This window comes from Mandrillus leucophaeus, unplaced genomic scaffold, assembly GCF_000951045.1.
Source record: "Mandrillus leucophaeus isolate KB7577 unplaced genomic scaffold, Mleu.le_1.0 Scaffold67, whole genome shotgun sequence".
In the NCBI taxonomy this organism is placed as follows: Eukaryota; Metazoa; Chordata; class Mammalia; order Primates; family Cercopithecidae; genus Mandrillus; species Mandrillus leucophaeus.
Window position 1 is genome coordinate 3,769,385 of NW_012107252.1, and position 16,580 is coordinate 3,785,964.

The window sequence follows — 16,580 nt, forward strand, 5'->3', positions numbered from 1 at the left end:
GAAGGCTGATCTAAGGTGTATACCTTATTCTGGTCCTTTTGCTGTCTCTTCTGGCAGTTCATTCTCATCCCAAATCTCAACCTTTCCTGCTTCCATTTAAACTTCTTTCTTTTGTGTCCCTATTAAAATCAAGAGCAAGTTGTTATCATACTCCTTGGAATAACTACTCCTCAAATGATGAATTTATTCAGTCTGGACAAGAAATCAGTCACCAAAACTATATTCAATTTATTTTCTAAGTTCTATTTTTGTGCCTCTAATGATTTTTGGTCTAATTCCTGAGCTTTTCCAATTTCTCCACTTCCCTTGTTGACCAGAAGACCTAAACAGCACAGAGACTCTAATAAGAACCTGACCTATGTTGACCTCAATGGAAGGATGCTATTCTATCTAGGACTGACAACTTCTCCAATCCATCTTCCTGGCTTTCGCTGAATCCCATCAGGATCCTGCTACCTGCAAACCTTAAAAAAGCTCTCCCATAAAAAAGGGAGATTTTAAATTGCTATAACAGGTTTCAACCTGCCGTCCCTTTCCTCAAGGTGGTCTTTCCTGAAGGTGGTCTGATGGGTAGTCCAACATAGATGTCTGGCCCCAAACTCACCTTCCCAACTGTTGATCACAGCATTGTAGAGGTTTAATGAAGTCAAGACGCATTACATTTATCACTTGCCCTAGACCCACTCAAATCCATCACTATGTCACAGCAAGAAGTCAGATTGATCTGACAGGATTTGCTCTTCTTCACAAACCCATGTAAGTTATTACTCAGTGCCCCACGCTCTTCTAGCTGTTTGCTGATTGATTATCTGACGATCAGGTCAAGTATCTTCTCTGGAATCACAGTAAACTAACGGGTCTATAATTTCCAAGATCATTCGTATTCTCCTTTTAAAGATAAGCAAGACAGAAAATGCTTCTTCCCGAGTTCTCTAAAGCAACAGCTAATGCTTTGCTAATAATGAACCAGGGCAGCCAATTCCTTAAGTGCCCTTGGAATCACATCATCAGGGTTCATTGATTCTGGAGATAATCTTTAATCAGGCCCAGATCCTGGTAAACAATGTGAAGCCCTAACTCAGCCTGGGTCTGGAAGGTCTTGGTGCCTAAGTCTGGGAAGGAAGTTGGTGACACAAGCTGTTTAAATCTGTACTGCATGATGTCTTCAGCATTGTGATAAATAAATAAATAAGTAAAAATAAAGCCCTTGAAAGAGAGATGAAAGGAGACATTGACAGACCAAACTGAGACATGATTCAGGCTTCACCTTCAGGAATATTGGCAGGACCCTCTGCAGGACAAGAAAACAGAGCTACATAATTATCTGAGCTTATAATCTAACCGATAAGGTAAGAAAATACACATATATAAGCATATGCCAGAAAGCAGTAAATGCCATAACAGAGGTGCCAAGCGATTATGAGGGATCAGAAGAGGGATGAATCCTATGTGACAGAGATGTGTTAGATTTTAGTCTCATGTCCCACTAGGGCTTACCCAGTGACTGAAGTAGAAGAAATAATATGACATATTAAGATTTGGATCCCTGATTCCCAATGTGGGAGAATCTACAAAACCAAAATTCCCAACGTACCACCCAGCTGCCCCCCCACCACACCAGAGAAACTCCAGTAGCTTGGGGAGGCAGGGAAGAAGACTCTACAGTACAGGCAGGAGCAAGAGGCAGAGAAAGCAAGCGTGGCTTGAGTAGCTCCCAAGCTGCACTCCCTTTCACCCAAAGGACCTTCCTTTAGGATATTCTCCTTATCCAGCTCCTGTGTTCCCAGCCCTCAACAGAACTCACTCCAATGCCCCAAAGGCAGACCAATGCATTAAGGGAGTATAGAAAAGAGGAGAGGAGAAAGGGAAAACTAAAGAGGTTGTCATATCTGCTTTATATAAAATAATCTACCATTCTATCCCTTCCTGAAAAAACCAACCATGACAAATGAACCCAGTTTATCTTTGAATGGACCACACTCCTCCCTACCTTCCAAGTGCCCAATGCTGAGGTCCCCTTCTCTCCCTCCTCCTTACGACTGAAAGTTGTTCCCAGAGCAATATGTCTATGCATCCCCAAATCACAGTCTATAACCTAACCCTGTAGAGAAGAGTTACAGTCCTAGAGCCAGGCATATTCAATGCACCAACACTACAATGAACTGCTACATCAGCCCCCAATCATTCCCTCAAAGCAAACACCACATACTTCAATATCACCTGCAGCTAATCCAAGCCTCCTAGTAGCATTAACTTAAAAGCTAAAAGGTCTTTGAACACAGCTGGTGGCTAATGAAAAAAAGCAAGGAAAGAAATTGTCCTTTCCAACAGAACAACAATGGTACTTACTCAGGTTATCTAATGCTGCATAACAAATCATCCCAAAACTTGGGGCTTAAAACGTCAATAATCATTTGTTATCCCTCACAGTTCCTGTGAGTCAGGAATTTGACAATGGCTCAGCTGGCTGGTCTGGCTCAAAGTCTCTCCTAAGGTTGAAGTCACATGTCCACTGGGGCTGCAGTCATCTGAAGGCCTGACCGGGGCTGGTAGATTCACTTCTAAGAGAGCTCATTCTCATGACTGGCAAGTTGGGCACTGGATTTTGGCTAAGAGCCTCAGTTCCTACATACATGTGCCTCTCCACAGGGCTGCTTGAGTGTCCTGGCAGCATGACAGCTGGCTTCCCCCAGAGCAAGTGGTCCAAAAGAGCAAAGTGGACTGCAATACTTTTTATAACTTACCCTCAGAAGTCATACATTATCTCTTCCACTGTATTCTATTAGCTCTACAGGGATATCTTTGATTCAGTGCAGGAGGGGAACTACCAAGGGTGTGAATAGCAGGAGTTAAGGATCACTGAGGTCATCTTGGAGGCTAGCTACTATAGTATTCCTTAAAGGAACAAGTGGCAGTAGCAGGAGAATGGAGGAAAGAAGAGAACAGAGAAAGGAAGGACGGGAGAGAAGGAAGTATGTTGATTTCCAAAAGCTGAGACCAGAGAAAAACAATGTACCCAGTTCTCTCCAGAGACTTCTCAGGTCTACCTTACACTAGCATACCTGAAACAAGTCCTGCTTCCTAGACAGGAACTCTAAATGAGTAGCTAAAAGACAGGAAGGCATGAGAAAGCTCCTTTCGGTCCCAGAAAGCAAAACTATCCTCCCTCCCTCCTTGCCCACCCCACCTTTTCTAAAGCAATGATGGAACAGTTACCTGAGGATGAATCTGTGGCTTGTCGCACGTGGCCTCAAAGTCCAGCACTAAAAAGTAGTGATACCTCTGGGGAGGGAAGGACACCATTGCCGCCATGGATGCGCCAAAGCCGTGGGCCGCCAGCTTTCTGGTGGATATGGAGCAGAACTCCGGAACACCACAGGGAGAAAATAAGTGGGAGCCCAGCACTTTTCTTGCTCTTGAAAGTAAATACGAAGAAAATCGAGCTGCTCCAGTCTGTAAAGGTGCTAGCATTGAACATCCAGAAGCATCTAAAACTTAGGGGAGGAAAGTTTAAAAAAAAAAGAAAGAAAAAAAAGAAAAAAAAAAAAAAAGAACAGAGAGCCTGGGTTACTCCCTCCCACTGTGGCCCTGTTCCATCTAGTCTTCAGGAATATCCACGCAACATGGGCCACTCCCCAGTGTTTCTGGGCCCCTTTTCTAAATCATAGTATTCGTTACCGAAGTTCAAGACCCTAATAGCAGCACCTGCAGCATTATTACAGCTCTGAGTCTCCCAGATCATTCTCAAAACAACATGCAACACGGGCCTTCATCTTTAAATGGAGCCCTAAAGTTCAAAAGAGAGAAAAGAGAAAAATTGTGCAGTCACTTCTCAGGTGGCAACAGTTAACATTAAAGCTATGGGCCCAAAGTAACATGAGGTGACCCTGTTGTACAATCAGTCCTGGAAGCTAAGTAGACTCAGACAAGCAGCAGAAAATGTCCAAGGCTCTTTTCTCAGCTCCACTAGGAGCCATTTGCCCCTGGCTTTCCAGTCTGTATCTTGATGTCTCCACATACCCTCCTCCCCTCTCCCAAGGTGAAGGCAAACAAAGCAAATCACAGGGGAGTTTGCTCCCAGCATTCTGGTGATCCCCCAGCCCCCACACTTGTAAGTGGCACCCGGGGGGGAATGAACAGTGCCTGGAGAGCACAGCTGGCAACAGCCTTAGGCCTTCTCATTTGCTGCCTTAGACTCAGTCTCTACTAGAGGCCCTGAATGACTGCGGGACTTTTTAAATAGGGAAGAAAAAGAAAACCCAGATGTGGCAGTAATAGGAGCACGGCTAAAAGTCTAGTAAAGTTTTCTGAGTTACATGTGCAAAAAAAAAAAGAATCACTTTTCCTTTAAGTTTTCCCCTTAAATTTGCAGAATGCCTGCTCCTCAGAGGCCTAACCAAATATAAAAATCAAAGCCTAAGTTTTACTCATGAATAACTCAAACTTCCTTAAAAAGAAAGAAGGAACAAAGCAGAAATGTTGTCTTTCTCCCTTTAATACCCAACATTCAAATTTCTCTCAACTTTAATCCTCAAATAAGAAATCTCACTGTACAATACAGTAATGGCCATAGTTTGTGCTTTCTGAAGCCCCATTCCAACACAGCCAAAGGCTTGCCTCTGATGGCTGCAAGTGGGCACCTGGCTCCCTTCACACAGGGTAGAGGGGATAGCACCCTGTGAAGTCCAGCACATACTCAAAGGCAATTTGGTCACTACCTGAACAGAAGCAGATAATGCCAAGTATGGCTGTCTTCCCATCTCTCTCCTGACTCACTGAATGAGCTACAGTAACTTGCCTATATATTTACTAGGATATACGCTAGCATAGCTCCTCGATTTCCCTATCCCTATAATGAGATTTCAGGGGGATTCAGTGGAGCTAAGACCAAAAAATATTTTAAGTTCTTTGTGGATCCTGCACAAGCACAGCACTTGTTTTCACCACTGCTTTATAGCCTCACCAAAAATACAGCCAAAACTCAGCCCCAGTAGACAAACGCCAGCTTGAGTTTCACTATGGAGTTTCCTGGAAAGGCAAGAGGGCCAATATCCTTTTGAAAGCCAGAATCTTCTCATCACCTATTCCTGAACCGTACTGGAAGCCTTTGAGCAGCCTCGGTCTGCTCAAATTACCCATTCTAGTTTGGATTCAAAGTGCCTCAAGGACTTAGACTCTTCTCTAACCCGATAAAAAAGTGTAAAGACTTCCAAAAGTCTTAATGTTCCACAATGTGCACAGAATATGCATTGTATGTACAGTCAGTCAGATCCTATCTACCAAATACTATAAGCAATTAAGCATGATGAGCAAGGAGGGCTTCCAAGTTTGAATTCTGGCTTTACCACTTACTACCCATGGCACCTTGGGCATGCTGTGTTCTTCAATTCCTCATCTGTAAAATGACAATAACTATAGCACCTACTCCTTAAGTGAGAATACCATGAGACAACACATGCAAAGCACTAAGAGCAGTGTCTGGCATATAAGGGCTTAATATATATTAGCCTAATGTTCTTACTACTATCCTATTGGGCTATGCCTAACTGGCCAAGCCTGGATCCCCCAGATTCTGGGCCTACAAATCCAATTAATTCATAAGCCAGCCTCAGAGAGTAGTATCGATGTCTTATGCAACCCTAAAATGCTCTAGACCTCTGACAGAGCATACTATACATACCCTATTCTGATGGCCAGTGGTTCTCTTGCCTGCAGGCCTTGCTTTTTCACCTGATTTCATCTACATCAAAAAGCTTCTTTTGGTCAAGCACAGTGACTGACACCTGTAATCCCAGCACTGTGGGAGGCTGAGGCAGAGTATCGCTTGAGCCCAGGAGTTTGAAATCAGCCTGGGAAACACAGTGAGACCCCATCTCTACAAAAAAGAAATTAAAAATTAGCCAGGTGGGGTGGTGAATGCCTGTAGTCCCAGCTACTTTGCAGGCTGAAGTAGGAGGATCGCTTGAGCCCAGGAGGTTGAGGCTGCAGTGAGCTGTGATGACGCCACTGCACTCCAGTCTGGGTGACAGAGCAAGACCACACCTCAAAAACAAAACAAAACAAAAAAGCTTCTCTTGTAGGAAGTCTTGAGAGTAGACATTAGGAGGTCAGGCCTCCACATATCAGCAGTTACTGGATTCCACACTTCCCTTACTTCTAACAACCAAGTTCAGTTAAAGTCAAGAAACAGAGGGTAGCTCTTCCTCTTCCCTTCCTGAAAAACTCAATCCTAAAGCCATTAGGTGCAGCAGAAGAGGGCAGATATCTGTAACAGGTGGAGTAGGGTGAGCCAGAGAGGTCTGGGGGACACTGTCAGAGCCCAGGCAGGGTGAGGAAGACATCCTTGCAGAGGTGGGAAGGTGTGGTACAGCATGTCAGAACCAAGGCGGTGTGGAGAGCATCCATGTGGGCTGGCAGTCTGATGTGGGGTGACATAGGCAGGGTAAAAGAGGCACTCATGAGGGGTAAAGGGCAGTGGCAGTAACATGAGATTAGCTACCTACAGAGGAACTGATCAAGGAAGTGCATATATTAAGGATAATGGGACCCGAGTTTCTCACTGTTACAGAAAGGACTTAAAATATGGAAAGGGAGAAAATCTGTGGTGTTGGATTGGAATTGGCAGGAAGAATGTGAACTCATGGTTTTTGATTAGATGTATATCAGATAGACAGATGGATACACACACACAAATATACATACATATGCATATATATTTCTGTTTAAGGAAGAGCCAGGGAGCAGTAACAGTGGCAATGAGCACACCTAGCACTCCATTGCCTTCTAGTTTTTTTTTTAAGATAGGGTCTTGCTCTGTTGTCCAGGCTGCAGTGCAGTTGCACAATCACAGCTCACTGCAGCCTCGAACTCCCAGGCTCAGGCAATCTTCCCACCTCAGCCTCCCAAGTAGCTTGGACCACAGGCACATGCCACCACATCCAGCTAATACTTTTATTTTTTTGTAGAGATGAGAGTCTCACTATGTTGCCCAGGCTGGTCTCAAACTCCTGGACTCAAGTGTTCTTCCCACCTTGCCATCCCAAAGTGCTGGGATTACAGGCATGAGCCACAGCACCCAGCCCCAGTTGCCTTCTAAATACCATTCTCCACTAAAAGAAACAGAGGTCCTTGAAGAAATGGCTGATTCCAGGGATGCAGCAAGAGAAATACAAGATAAGCCCATAACATCTTACACCACAAAGCAAGGAAACACCCAAAGAATGATGGGAACATACCAAAAGGATACAGAAGCCACCTACTGGCCAAGAAACAATGATAGTAATGGATTATAATGCACTGAATAGAAAACCATGAGTCCATAAAGATATAAATCAATAAATTAAACTTTGATGTGAGATATTTACATAGTTTCAAAGTATCTCCCCAAGAAATACTTATTAATTACAACGAGGAGTAATTTTATGATGGAGAAGCCTGGCAGACATCACCTTAATCAAGTGATCAAAGCGAACATTATCAATAATGGGATAAATCAAAATCATGTAACGAAAAGAACAAAGCATCATTTCTGATACATTCCTGAAGATACACAACCTAAATCTAATCATGAGAAAATGTCATACAAACCCTAATTGAGAGACAATCTAAACAATAACCAACCTATAATCTTCAAAAGTATCAAGGTCATGAATGCCAAGGAACGTTTACTGAGGAAAGTCTAAAGACTAAAGAGACTTGATAACCAAATGCAACCCACAACTCTGAACTGGATCATTTTGCTGCAAAGAACATTCCTAGGACAACTGGCAAAACTTTAATGGGGTCCGAGGATTATATAGAGGTTTTGTATCAATGTTAATTTCCTGATTTTGATGGTTGTATTGTGACTAGGTAGGAAAATGTCCTTGTTTATAGGAAATGCACACCAAGTATTCAGGGTGATGGGGTATTAGGTCGGCAATTTAACCCTCAAATGGTTCAGGGAAAAAATTCCTTCTACTGTACTTACAACTTTTAAGTAAATTTGGGCTGTTTCAAATTGTTTTTCAAAATTGCTTTTTAAAATCAGCTGGGTGGGGTGGGGTGGCTCACACCTGTAATCCTAGCAGTCTGGGAGGCCAAGGCAGGCAGATCGCTTGAGGTCAGGAGTTCAAGACCAGCCTGGGCAACATGGCAAAACCCCATCTCTCCTAAAATTACAAAAATTAGCCAGGCATGGTAGCACACGCCTGTAATCCAGCTACTCAGGAGGCTGAGGCAGGAGAATCGCTTGAACTCAGGAGGCAGAGTTTGCAGTGAGCTGAGATCACATCACTACACTCCAGTCTGGGTGACAGAGACTCTGACTCAATAAATAAATTAATTAAATTGTTTTTTTTTAATCCATGTGCAATGTAGTTAAAATTTTTAAATTAAAAATATCACACAGACAGTATTTGAAGGGAGAGATCTCCCTGTAATGCCCACAGAAGGTAGGCTGCATGTTCTCTCTGGCAGAGAGGCTCAAAGCATCTCTCAGCCCAAACAGTATCTCTATCCAGCCGACTTTCCATTAGAAGAGCACCCACTCAATGCCCACCTCACTGGCACTCCTGCTACCATAGAGCCTTCTCAGGAAACACCCCTGCTCCCTGCAGCAGCATCCCACCTGCCCTCGCACCCTCTGGTGTCTTAGGGATTTCTCCTTCCTATTGATGTCTTTATGTTTTAGTCACAAATTTGCAGGCTATAAGTCTATAGCTTATAAAATCAACTGGGACTTTTAGTATCTAACTGAGGACCAAAACTCAAAAGAAAGTTTATGATTCTGCCTATTTCTGCAAACTATCTTTCATCAGAGACTAAGATTTATACACATTTATTCTCAGACATCCTTTTCCCTCTCCTAGCAAATTAAAGGTATTAAGTAGCCCATGGCAAGGAGGAAAATGAATGATTCTCTCCTCAATATGAAGGGCCCAGGTCCCCAGTGGGGACAGGGGAGGGGTAAATGGGACTGCCACGGGGCCAGCCCAATTTGGAGAAACAGGCCTGCGCCAGAGCCCCTGGAGGATGGTCTCTGTGCAGAGTATTTACACAACAGACACCAATGGCTCCTCTGCAGCCATTACGGTCTATCAGGTAAATAACACATGTGCCAAAACACACATTTAATGAGGGAAATAATATGCCTTTATAAAAAGACTCAATCTGTATTTACCTGAGAGACCAAAGAAGCACCAAATCACCAGATTAGAGGAACCACAGAGGAGTCGTTCTGGTGTCTTGGGTAAATAGACATTTTATAGCCTCCATTACTGGAGGGGTGAGTGGAGGGGGTCGACCTTTAACATCCACACACACAGGCCAAGGGAGTCCTCAGGATGGGAAAACAAGAGGAGCCCATTGTGAAACACGTGGTCTACTCCCACTCCCACCTCCCCAGCCATGTGTACTTGGGATTTCTGGGAGGGTGTATGTTTATACCATCCCTGGATTTAATTCATCCCATTAGAAGCCAGACTAAGAGGCAGGGATACATTTGAGTAACTCCAAGTTACCAGCAACAGGTTCTGAGTCCAGCTGACTGGAAGCACCTAGGAATACAACAATCACAGCTTCCTCAGTTCTCAGTCCTGGTGTAAGCCCCCGACCCAATCTGACCTGCAGTATCACAAGTGCTCAGGCACCTGACTCACAGAAACAACAATAAAAAACACAGTAATACCTGTCTGGAACTCACTTAGTCACAGGCTTTGTCTCAAGCAGCTAAAAATAGCCTGGGAAAAATACAAATAAACTGCATGCCTTCAAAAGTCATAATCTTCCATCTAATGAATATATCCTTACTGCCAGAGCACTCTCTGTGTAAAAAACAAACTGTCAGAGGTGAAAGAAAACCTAAGAGGCAACACAGTCCAACCAGCCAGGAAAAATGAGATTAGAAAGAGAAAAGGACTGCCCAAGCTTCACATTGCAAGAAATAGTAAGAATAGAACCTAGGCTCTCGACTCCAAGGCCAGGATCTCAGGCTGGGATCCAACACAAGGAAAAGGCCTCACTAGTCATTTCCCAAGCTGTGCAGTCTCATAGAAGACGCCAGGAGCCTGAGGACTCTGTCTAGTTTGCTGAAGGCTAGAGGTTGAAGACAAAACAAAGCTTGACACGCCCTGGAACCTCCACGTGGTCCCAAAGCAGAAAGGAAGCAGGAACTCTAAAACTGGGTCCTCACCTCAACAAAACAGTCTCCTCTTCTCTACATCCAGTCCCTGCCTTGGCCTGTAGCTACAGCTGCTTCTGCTCCAAGGCATGGCTAGGGAGAGCTCCCCCAACTCAGAAGCAGCTGCTAATAATCCCAAACTACCAGCAGAGCTAAAATCACTAAAGGCCTTCAAGAACACCAAATTCTGATGGCAACATCACAGGTCACAGCAGGCTTGCTCTCCCCTTCAACTGGTCTGTTTCAGAGGCTCCAAGAAACACATAAAAAGAGGCAATTGTTTGTGATTTGCCTGTTGTTTGCTAAACCATCAGCCATGCCCAGTAGCTTGGGCAAACTCCTTTCAGCCGCCAAAGCTGGAAGACATCTTTTTGCAAAGTCCTGCAAGTCTGTTGCAACCCCATCACACATGAGAAGGGGCAAAGCCTTGCTTCCTAACACACCATAAATGGACTAGAGATGGATGGAGGGCAGGTATAGTAGCATCAACCTTTAAAGCACCTCTCACACTTGTAGACAGCATCTGATCCCAGAAGAGAGGTACCTAGAACTGTTAAATACTTCCTGTACTCTCGGTCCCAAGATGGGGAACTGGTGTAAAAGCAAGGAGTTATATAATCTAGTGTTAAAACACTGGTAATAGACAAACCTAGGTTCAAATCCTGACTCTACTATAAATTATTTGTGATAATAGCTATAATAATAATACCTGTGTCTTTGGGTTTCAGTTTAACCATACAATGTACAAAAAGTGCTTTGCACAGCAGCAAGTGCTCAGTAAAAGGGAGCTGTTACTACCTGAGAAAGAGAAAAGGGAAACACCCTTTTCTGAAAATCTACTCAAGCCAGGCACTGTATTGATGATTTACATATTTTATCTCATTTAATCCTCCCAGTATCAAGCAGAATGGGTAACAGTATTCTCATATTACACATGAGGAAACTAAGGGATCGGAGTGCTCAGCTCTTTGGGGTCCTGTTCTCTACCACAACCCACATTTCCCCACATGATTGATTCCCCCCATCCAACAGAAAGCCAACAATGCATATCAACTGCAGTTTTTCTTTTGAGGCAAAGTGTAACTTTAACTAAAAGTAACTCAACCTTAAGCAATAATTAAGTCTATCTAAATCATCCTAACTTGTTTTCTTTTTTTTTTTTTTTTATATTTTAAAAAGAAAAATTACAGGCCTGAGCACAAAAGCAGAATTAAAACAACGGCAGCACAAGGAACTCGAAGCCTCTTCTCAAACAAAATTCCAGAGGAACAAATCTTTCCATCTTACAGAGTGGAAAACTGGCAGGAGGCAGGGTTATAATCAATTCTTACTCAAGTACCCAAATGTAACGTTTCCTTTTACAAATCTGTGCTTTGGCAAACGCTGCTCCCTATTTTGGAATGCACTTCCATTTTTTGCCAGACAAATTATGACTGCTTCTACAAAATCCAGCTCAAATCTCCCCCCTTTTGGTGGCTTTCTCTGACACTCCATCATAAAGCTAATTGCTTAAGTATGATCCAGTGGCACAGTTTATTCCTACTTTATAACTTTTATCTCACTATGTTGTAAGGTATTAGGTATGTTTCTTCTACTACCAGTAATTTTTAAGGAGTTAAGGGAGAAGGATAGAAGACAGCAGTACAGGTATATGTGTGCATGTGCATGTTAAAAAAAAAAAAAAAGCATATTTGACATAATTCTTTGACTTATCAGACTAATGCATTTTAAAATTTCAAATAGCATTAAAGAAGAGCATAAGATTGTTTTGTTTTGTGTGTGTGTGTGTGTTTTAATCTAAACTGTGTTACGTCTAAACACAGTTTTTAAAGCCTGAGAAACACTGAGCTAGATCCCTAAGCATAAGGACCACATTTTATTCATTTCTGTATTCCCAGCACCCAGCACAGGACCAGGCACAAAGTAAGCAAGAGTAAATGTTTGCTAAATGAATTAATATGCCCACAGTCAAGATGCCAACTGCTCTGGAATTAGAACATGCTAATTAGAACAGAGCAGGGCCTAAGCACCAAACAAAGCTTCTTCTCTTCCTTTCTTTATCCTTCCTCCTAGCCCACCCCATTCTGTCCTCCCTAGTTAAAAAGAGCGAAAGAAAGAGCGAGAGAGAGAAAGAGCCAGAGAGAGAGAGAGACAGAGAGAGAGAGAGAAAGTGAGAGAATTGCCTTGGTGCCGGAATACCATTAAAAGGATTAATTTAGGGACCGGTGTTTGGACTGTCACATCCAATCACTACCCACAGATCTACAGCTTCCCAAATCAGGCTCATGCAAAGAGGAATCAATTGCAAGGACACAGAGGGTCTGAACAGGCATACTAATGGCCTCCTGAGGTGCCAGCGGCCAGCTCTGACACTCCCATAAATTATCCGCCTTTTGATTTTACCTGTAGCTGTGGGGCACAAGGCACAATTTTGAACACATCAAAGCAATCCCTAGTAACCCAAAGCTCCTCAAGAAATGCCCCCAAAGGGGAAAGGCTAAAAACAATGACCCAAAGGGAATCTGCTTCCCAACAGTTCTGGTTCTAGCAATCACTAATTAAAACCCAACAGAACCAAATGGATAACGTAGGACCCAAATCAAGCCTAGTAGATCTGGACAAGGCATGCATCAGATTGCAGTTCTGGAATGACTATGCACCTCTCACTCAAGGAAAGCAAAATCATAGCAATAAACTAACACACTTTCATCTGGATGGCAAATCTGCCCTAGCTTTGACAGTACCTCACAGCAGGACCTCAGGCAACTCATTTAACCTTTCTGGGCCTCAGTTTCTTCATACGGTATCAAGGACAAGAATGCTGACCACCTGACCCACTTCCCAGAGTGCTGGTGAAAAGTAATTTTAAAAAATTTGAGAGGCACTTTACAAAGATGTAAGGCCACAGGGTGGCAACACTAATAAATGACCCCAGACAGACAGGGAGGAATGCTGGTCACACTTTGGTGAATTTCTATCGGGAAGCTGCTCACTCAATTTGCTTTACTGATGGTGCTGGAACTAAGGTCCACACTGAAAAAAGTTCTGGGATTGCTTGGTGTTTTTTTTTTGTCTTGAGTCGCACTCTGTCACCCAGACTGGAGTGCAGTAGCTCGATCTCGGCTCACTGCAACCTCCACCTCCCAGGTTCGAGTAATTCTCCTGCCTCAGCCTCCTGAATAGCTGGGTCTACAGATGTGTGTCACCATGCCTGGCTAATTTTTTGTATTTTTGTAGAGATGGGGTTTCACCATGTTGGCCAGGCTGGTCTCAAACTCCTGACCTCCTGACCTCAGGTGCAGGTGATCCACCCACCTCGACCTCCCAAAGTGTTGGGATTACAGGTGTGAGCCACCGCACCTGGCCAGTTCTGGGATTCTGAATGGAACACCCATTGTCTGAAAATTTTCCATTATGAAGAGCAGTGCCTTGCTTTAGTTGTCAATTCCTCCTGTCTGCTGGCTGCCACCATGAGTGGCTATGTTTTTACCGTATGTTCACAATGACAACTGTGAGGACACAAAAAATATGAAGTCAAAAGCCAAGTCACCCAAATACTGGCTGCTTTATAAAAACTTATTAATTATATAAAATTTTATTAGTGATAAAAGTTATCAAGACACTGTGTAAAGAGTTTTACAAACATTATTAAATCCTTCAGCCAACTCGATTGTATCATTATCTCCATTTTACAGATAGCAAAGTGAAGCTCAGAGAGGTAAGTCACTTGCCCAAGGTCAAGTAAACACTGCTACCAGAAACCTACACTGGGGTTGTAGGATGAAGACCTCCTACAAAGGGAATGTAGGAAGTAAGGGAAAGCACAGACAAGGGACTCTCAGCTCAACCTATTCATCAGACGCTCACCAAATACAATACTTTATTTGGTCCCTTTCCTTGACATATACCTGAACTAGGAGACATCTCCAAAATATCTGGAAGAGGTCATCAGTCTTCTACAAGCCAGGAAAGGAGGGACCAAGTAGGACATATATAGAATGAGGGCAATTTCCTGGAAAGCTTAGGAAAATGGGTCATCCTCTCTGTGTACAGTTCAAGAAGTTCAAATTAATTGACATTAAGTTATGAACCCTAAGACCGAGGCCCTTTCAATGGCTCTGCTTATTCCATACTTCATTAAAATATAGTTTCCAAAGCATTTTTCTTTTTTTTTTTTTTGAGACAGAGTCTCGCTCTGTTGCCCAGGCTGGAGTATGGTGGCGCAATCTCAGCTCACTGCAACCTCCACCTCCCAGGTTCAAGTGATTCTCATGCCTCAGCCTCCCAAGTAGCTGGGATTACCAGCACATGCCACTACGCCCAGCTAATTTTTGTATTTTTGGTAGAAATAGGGTTTTGCCATGTTGGCCAGGCTGGTCTCAAACTCCTGGCCTCCAGTGATCCACCTACCTTGGCCTCCCAAAGTGCTGGGATTATGGGCATGAGCCACTGTGCTCAGCTCTTTCAATTCATTTTATACCAACTTTCCCTTTCTACATCTTTTCCAGTGTGTAAAATAGGAGCCAGTATCTCCAACAAATTCTTTGGTAGACATTCTATACATTCTAGTAGATGGGTAGGAAGTTAGTAAAGAGAACCGTTACACTCATATATGCAGATTCATTTATACTCATTTTTTTTATTTATAAGAAAAGCATATTTATAGATCAGTTTTTGTTGTTGTTTTGGTTTTTTTGTAGAGTTGCGTCTCAGTATGTTGACCAGGTTGGTCCTGATTTCCTGCCTCAAGCCTCGGTCTCCCAAAGTGCTGAGATTATAGGCATGAGCCATTGTGCCCAGCCATATACTCAATTTTTAAGGACCAAAATAATGCCACAAAAGGGAAAAATAAAATGCTATCCACGTAATTTTCCACAGCCTCCTGACTAGTCTCTCTGCCTCCAGTATTGTCTGTCCCCTTCAATCCATTTTTCACAATGAAATCAGAGCAAATTTTTTTTTGGAGACAGAGTCTTGCTCTGTCACCCAGGCTGGAGTGCAGTGGTGCCATCTCAGCTCACTGCAACCTCTGCCTTCTGGGTTCAAGTGATTCTCCCACCTCAGCCTCCCAAGTAGCTAGGATTATAGACATGCACCACCACACCCAGCTAATTTTTGTATTTTTAGTAGAGACAGGGTTTCAACATGTTGGCCAGGCTGGTCTCGAACTCCTGACCTCAAGCGATCTGCCCACCTCAGCTTCCCAAAGTGCTGGGATTACAGGCGTGAGCCACCACGCTGGCCTGCCAACTTTCTAAAACACAAATCTAACATCAGTCTACTGCTTAAAACCCTTTAGTGGCTTCTTACTGTTCTTAAATCTGATCCAGAGGTCAGCAAACTATGTTCCATGGGCCAAATCTAGCTGCCACCTTTATTTATTTTATAAATAAAGTTTTACAGGAATACATCCATGCTCTTCCTTTTCATACTGTCTGTGGCTACTTTCATGCATAACTGCGGAGTTTAGTAGAGTTGAGAAGTTGTGACAGAGACCCAAAGCCTAAATATTTACTATCTTATCCTTTACAGAAAAAGTTTGCAGAGCCCTAATCTTTTTTCTACTCCCTGATCTAATCCTAAGAGTTTATAAGCTAAGGCTCTGGCCTCTGCTTACCTCCTGCTTCATCTCTCCCCATATTCTCCTGTCCCCTGCCAACTAAGTACTCTGTTTCAGCCACACTGAACTTTCTCATATTCAACAAAGCTCTGACAATTGGTCCCTCATGTCTTCATCTTATTTTTTTCTTTTTCTTTTTTTAAATTTTCAGCGTTCTTTGAGGGTTTGTTTAATTCTATGTGAGGAGGTTTACTTCCTCTGAGAGGCCTTCCCTGAGTCTACAACTCTGGGTCAGAGACCCCTCTGAGTATTTCCAAAGCCTCTACACTTCCCTTACTATAGCACTCTCAGATCATATCATAACTGCCTTTTTACTATCAGTCTCTCCCATGAATTTGTAAGCTCTATGGTGTCAGGGAAGGTGGCTTTCTTGTTCACCACTATAATCCCAGGAACTAGCACAGTGCCTGGCCCTTAGCTATTGAACAAACAAGCTCAAGTCCCTGGATATCAATCATCCAGAGTATGCCTCTTTAGCTGGTCCCTGATCCTTGTAAAACAGACAGGTTGGAACTAACCATCCACCAAAAGGCGACATGCAACCTAAATTAAACCAAGATCCCAAAGGCCTTGGTCAAATACATTAGCAAAAGCGAAATGAGAGCCAGGCGTAGTGGCACATGCCTGTAGCTCCAGTTACTTGTGGGGAGGAGGATCACTTGAACCCAGGAGTTCGAGCCCAGCATGGGCAACCTAGCAAGAGTCTGTCTCTTAAATAAATAAATAAATGTTTAAAGTCAAATGAAGATGTTTCTTCCTATTTTCTTAAGATGTGTATTTCTGGCCGGGCGCGGTGGCTCA

At 43.3% G+C, this 16,580-nt stretch overlaps 1 protein-coding gene across 6 annotated transcripts in view; it reads right to left on the bottom strand.

Moving 5' to 3' along the window:
* ERI3 (ERI1 exoribonuclease family member 3) overlaps window positions 1-16,580 on the bottom strand; it is a 140,989-nt gene that overhangs the window by 114,884 nt on the left and 9,525 nt on the right. For 4 of the 6 annotated variants that reach the window (XM_012001839.1, XM_012001841.1, XM_012001837.1 and 1 more), the window contains one exon: window positions 3,217-3,494. The exons of 1 other annotated variant lie outside the window; for it this stretch is intronic. In XM_012001839.1, the coding sequence (XP_011857229.1) occupies window positions 3,217-3,471 (255 nt within the window). In that variant the 5' untranslated portion in view covers window positions 3,472-3,494. The remainder of the gene's footprint in view (window positions 1-3,216; window positions 3,495-16,580) is intronic. One more of the 6 variants, XM_012001838.1, reaches the window with a different exon arrangement.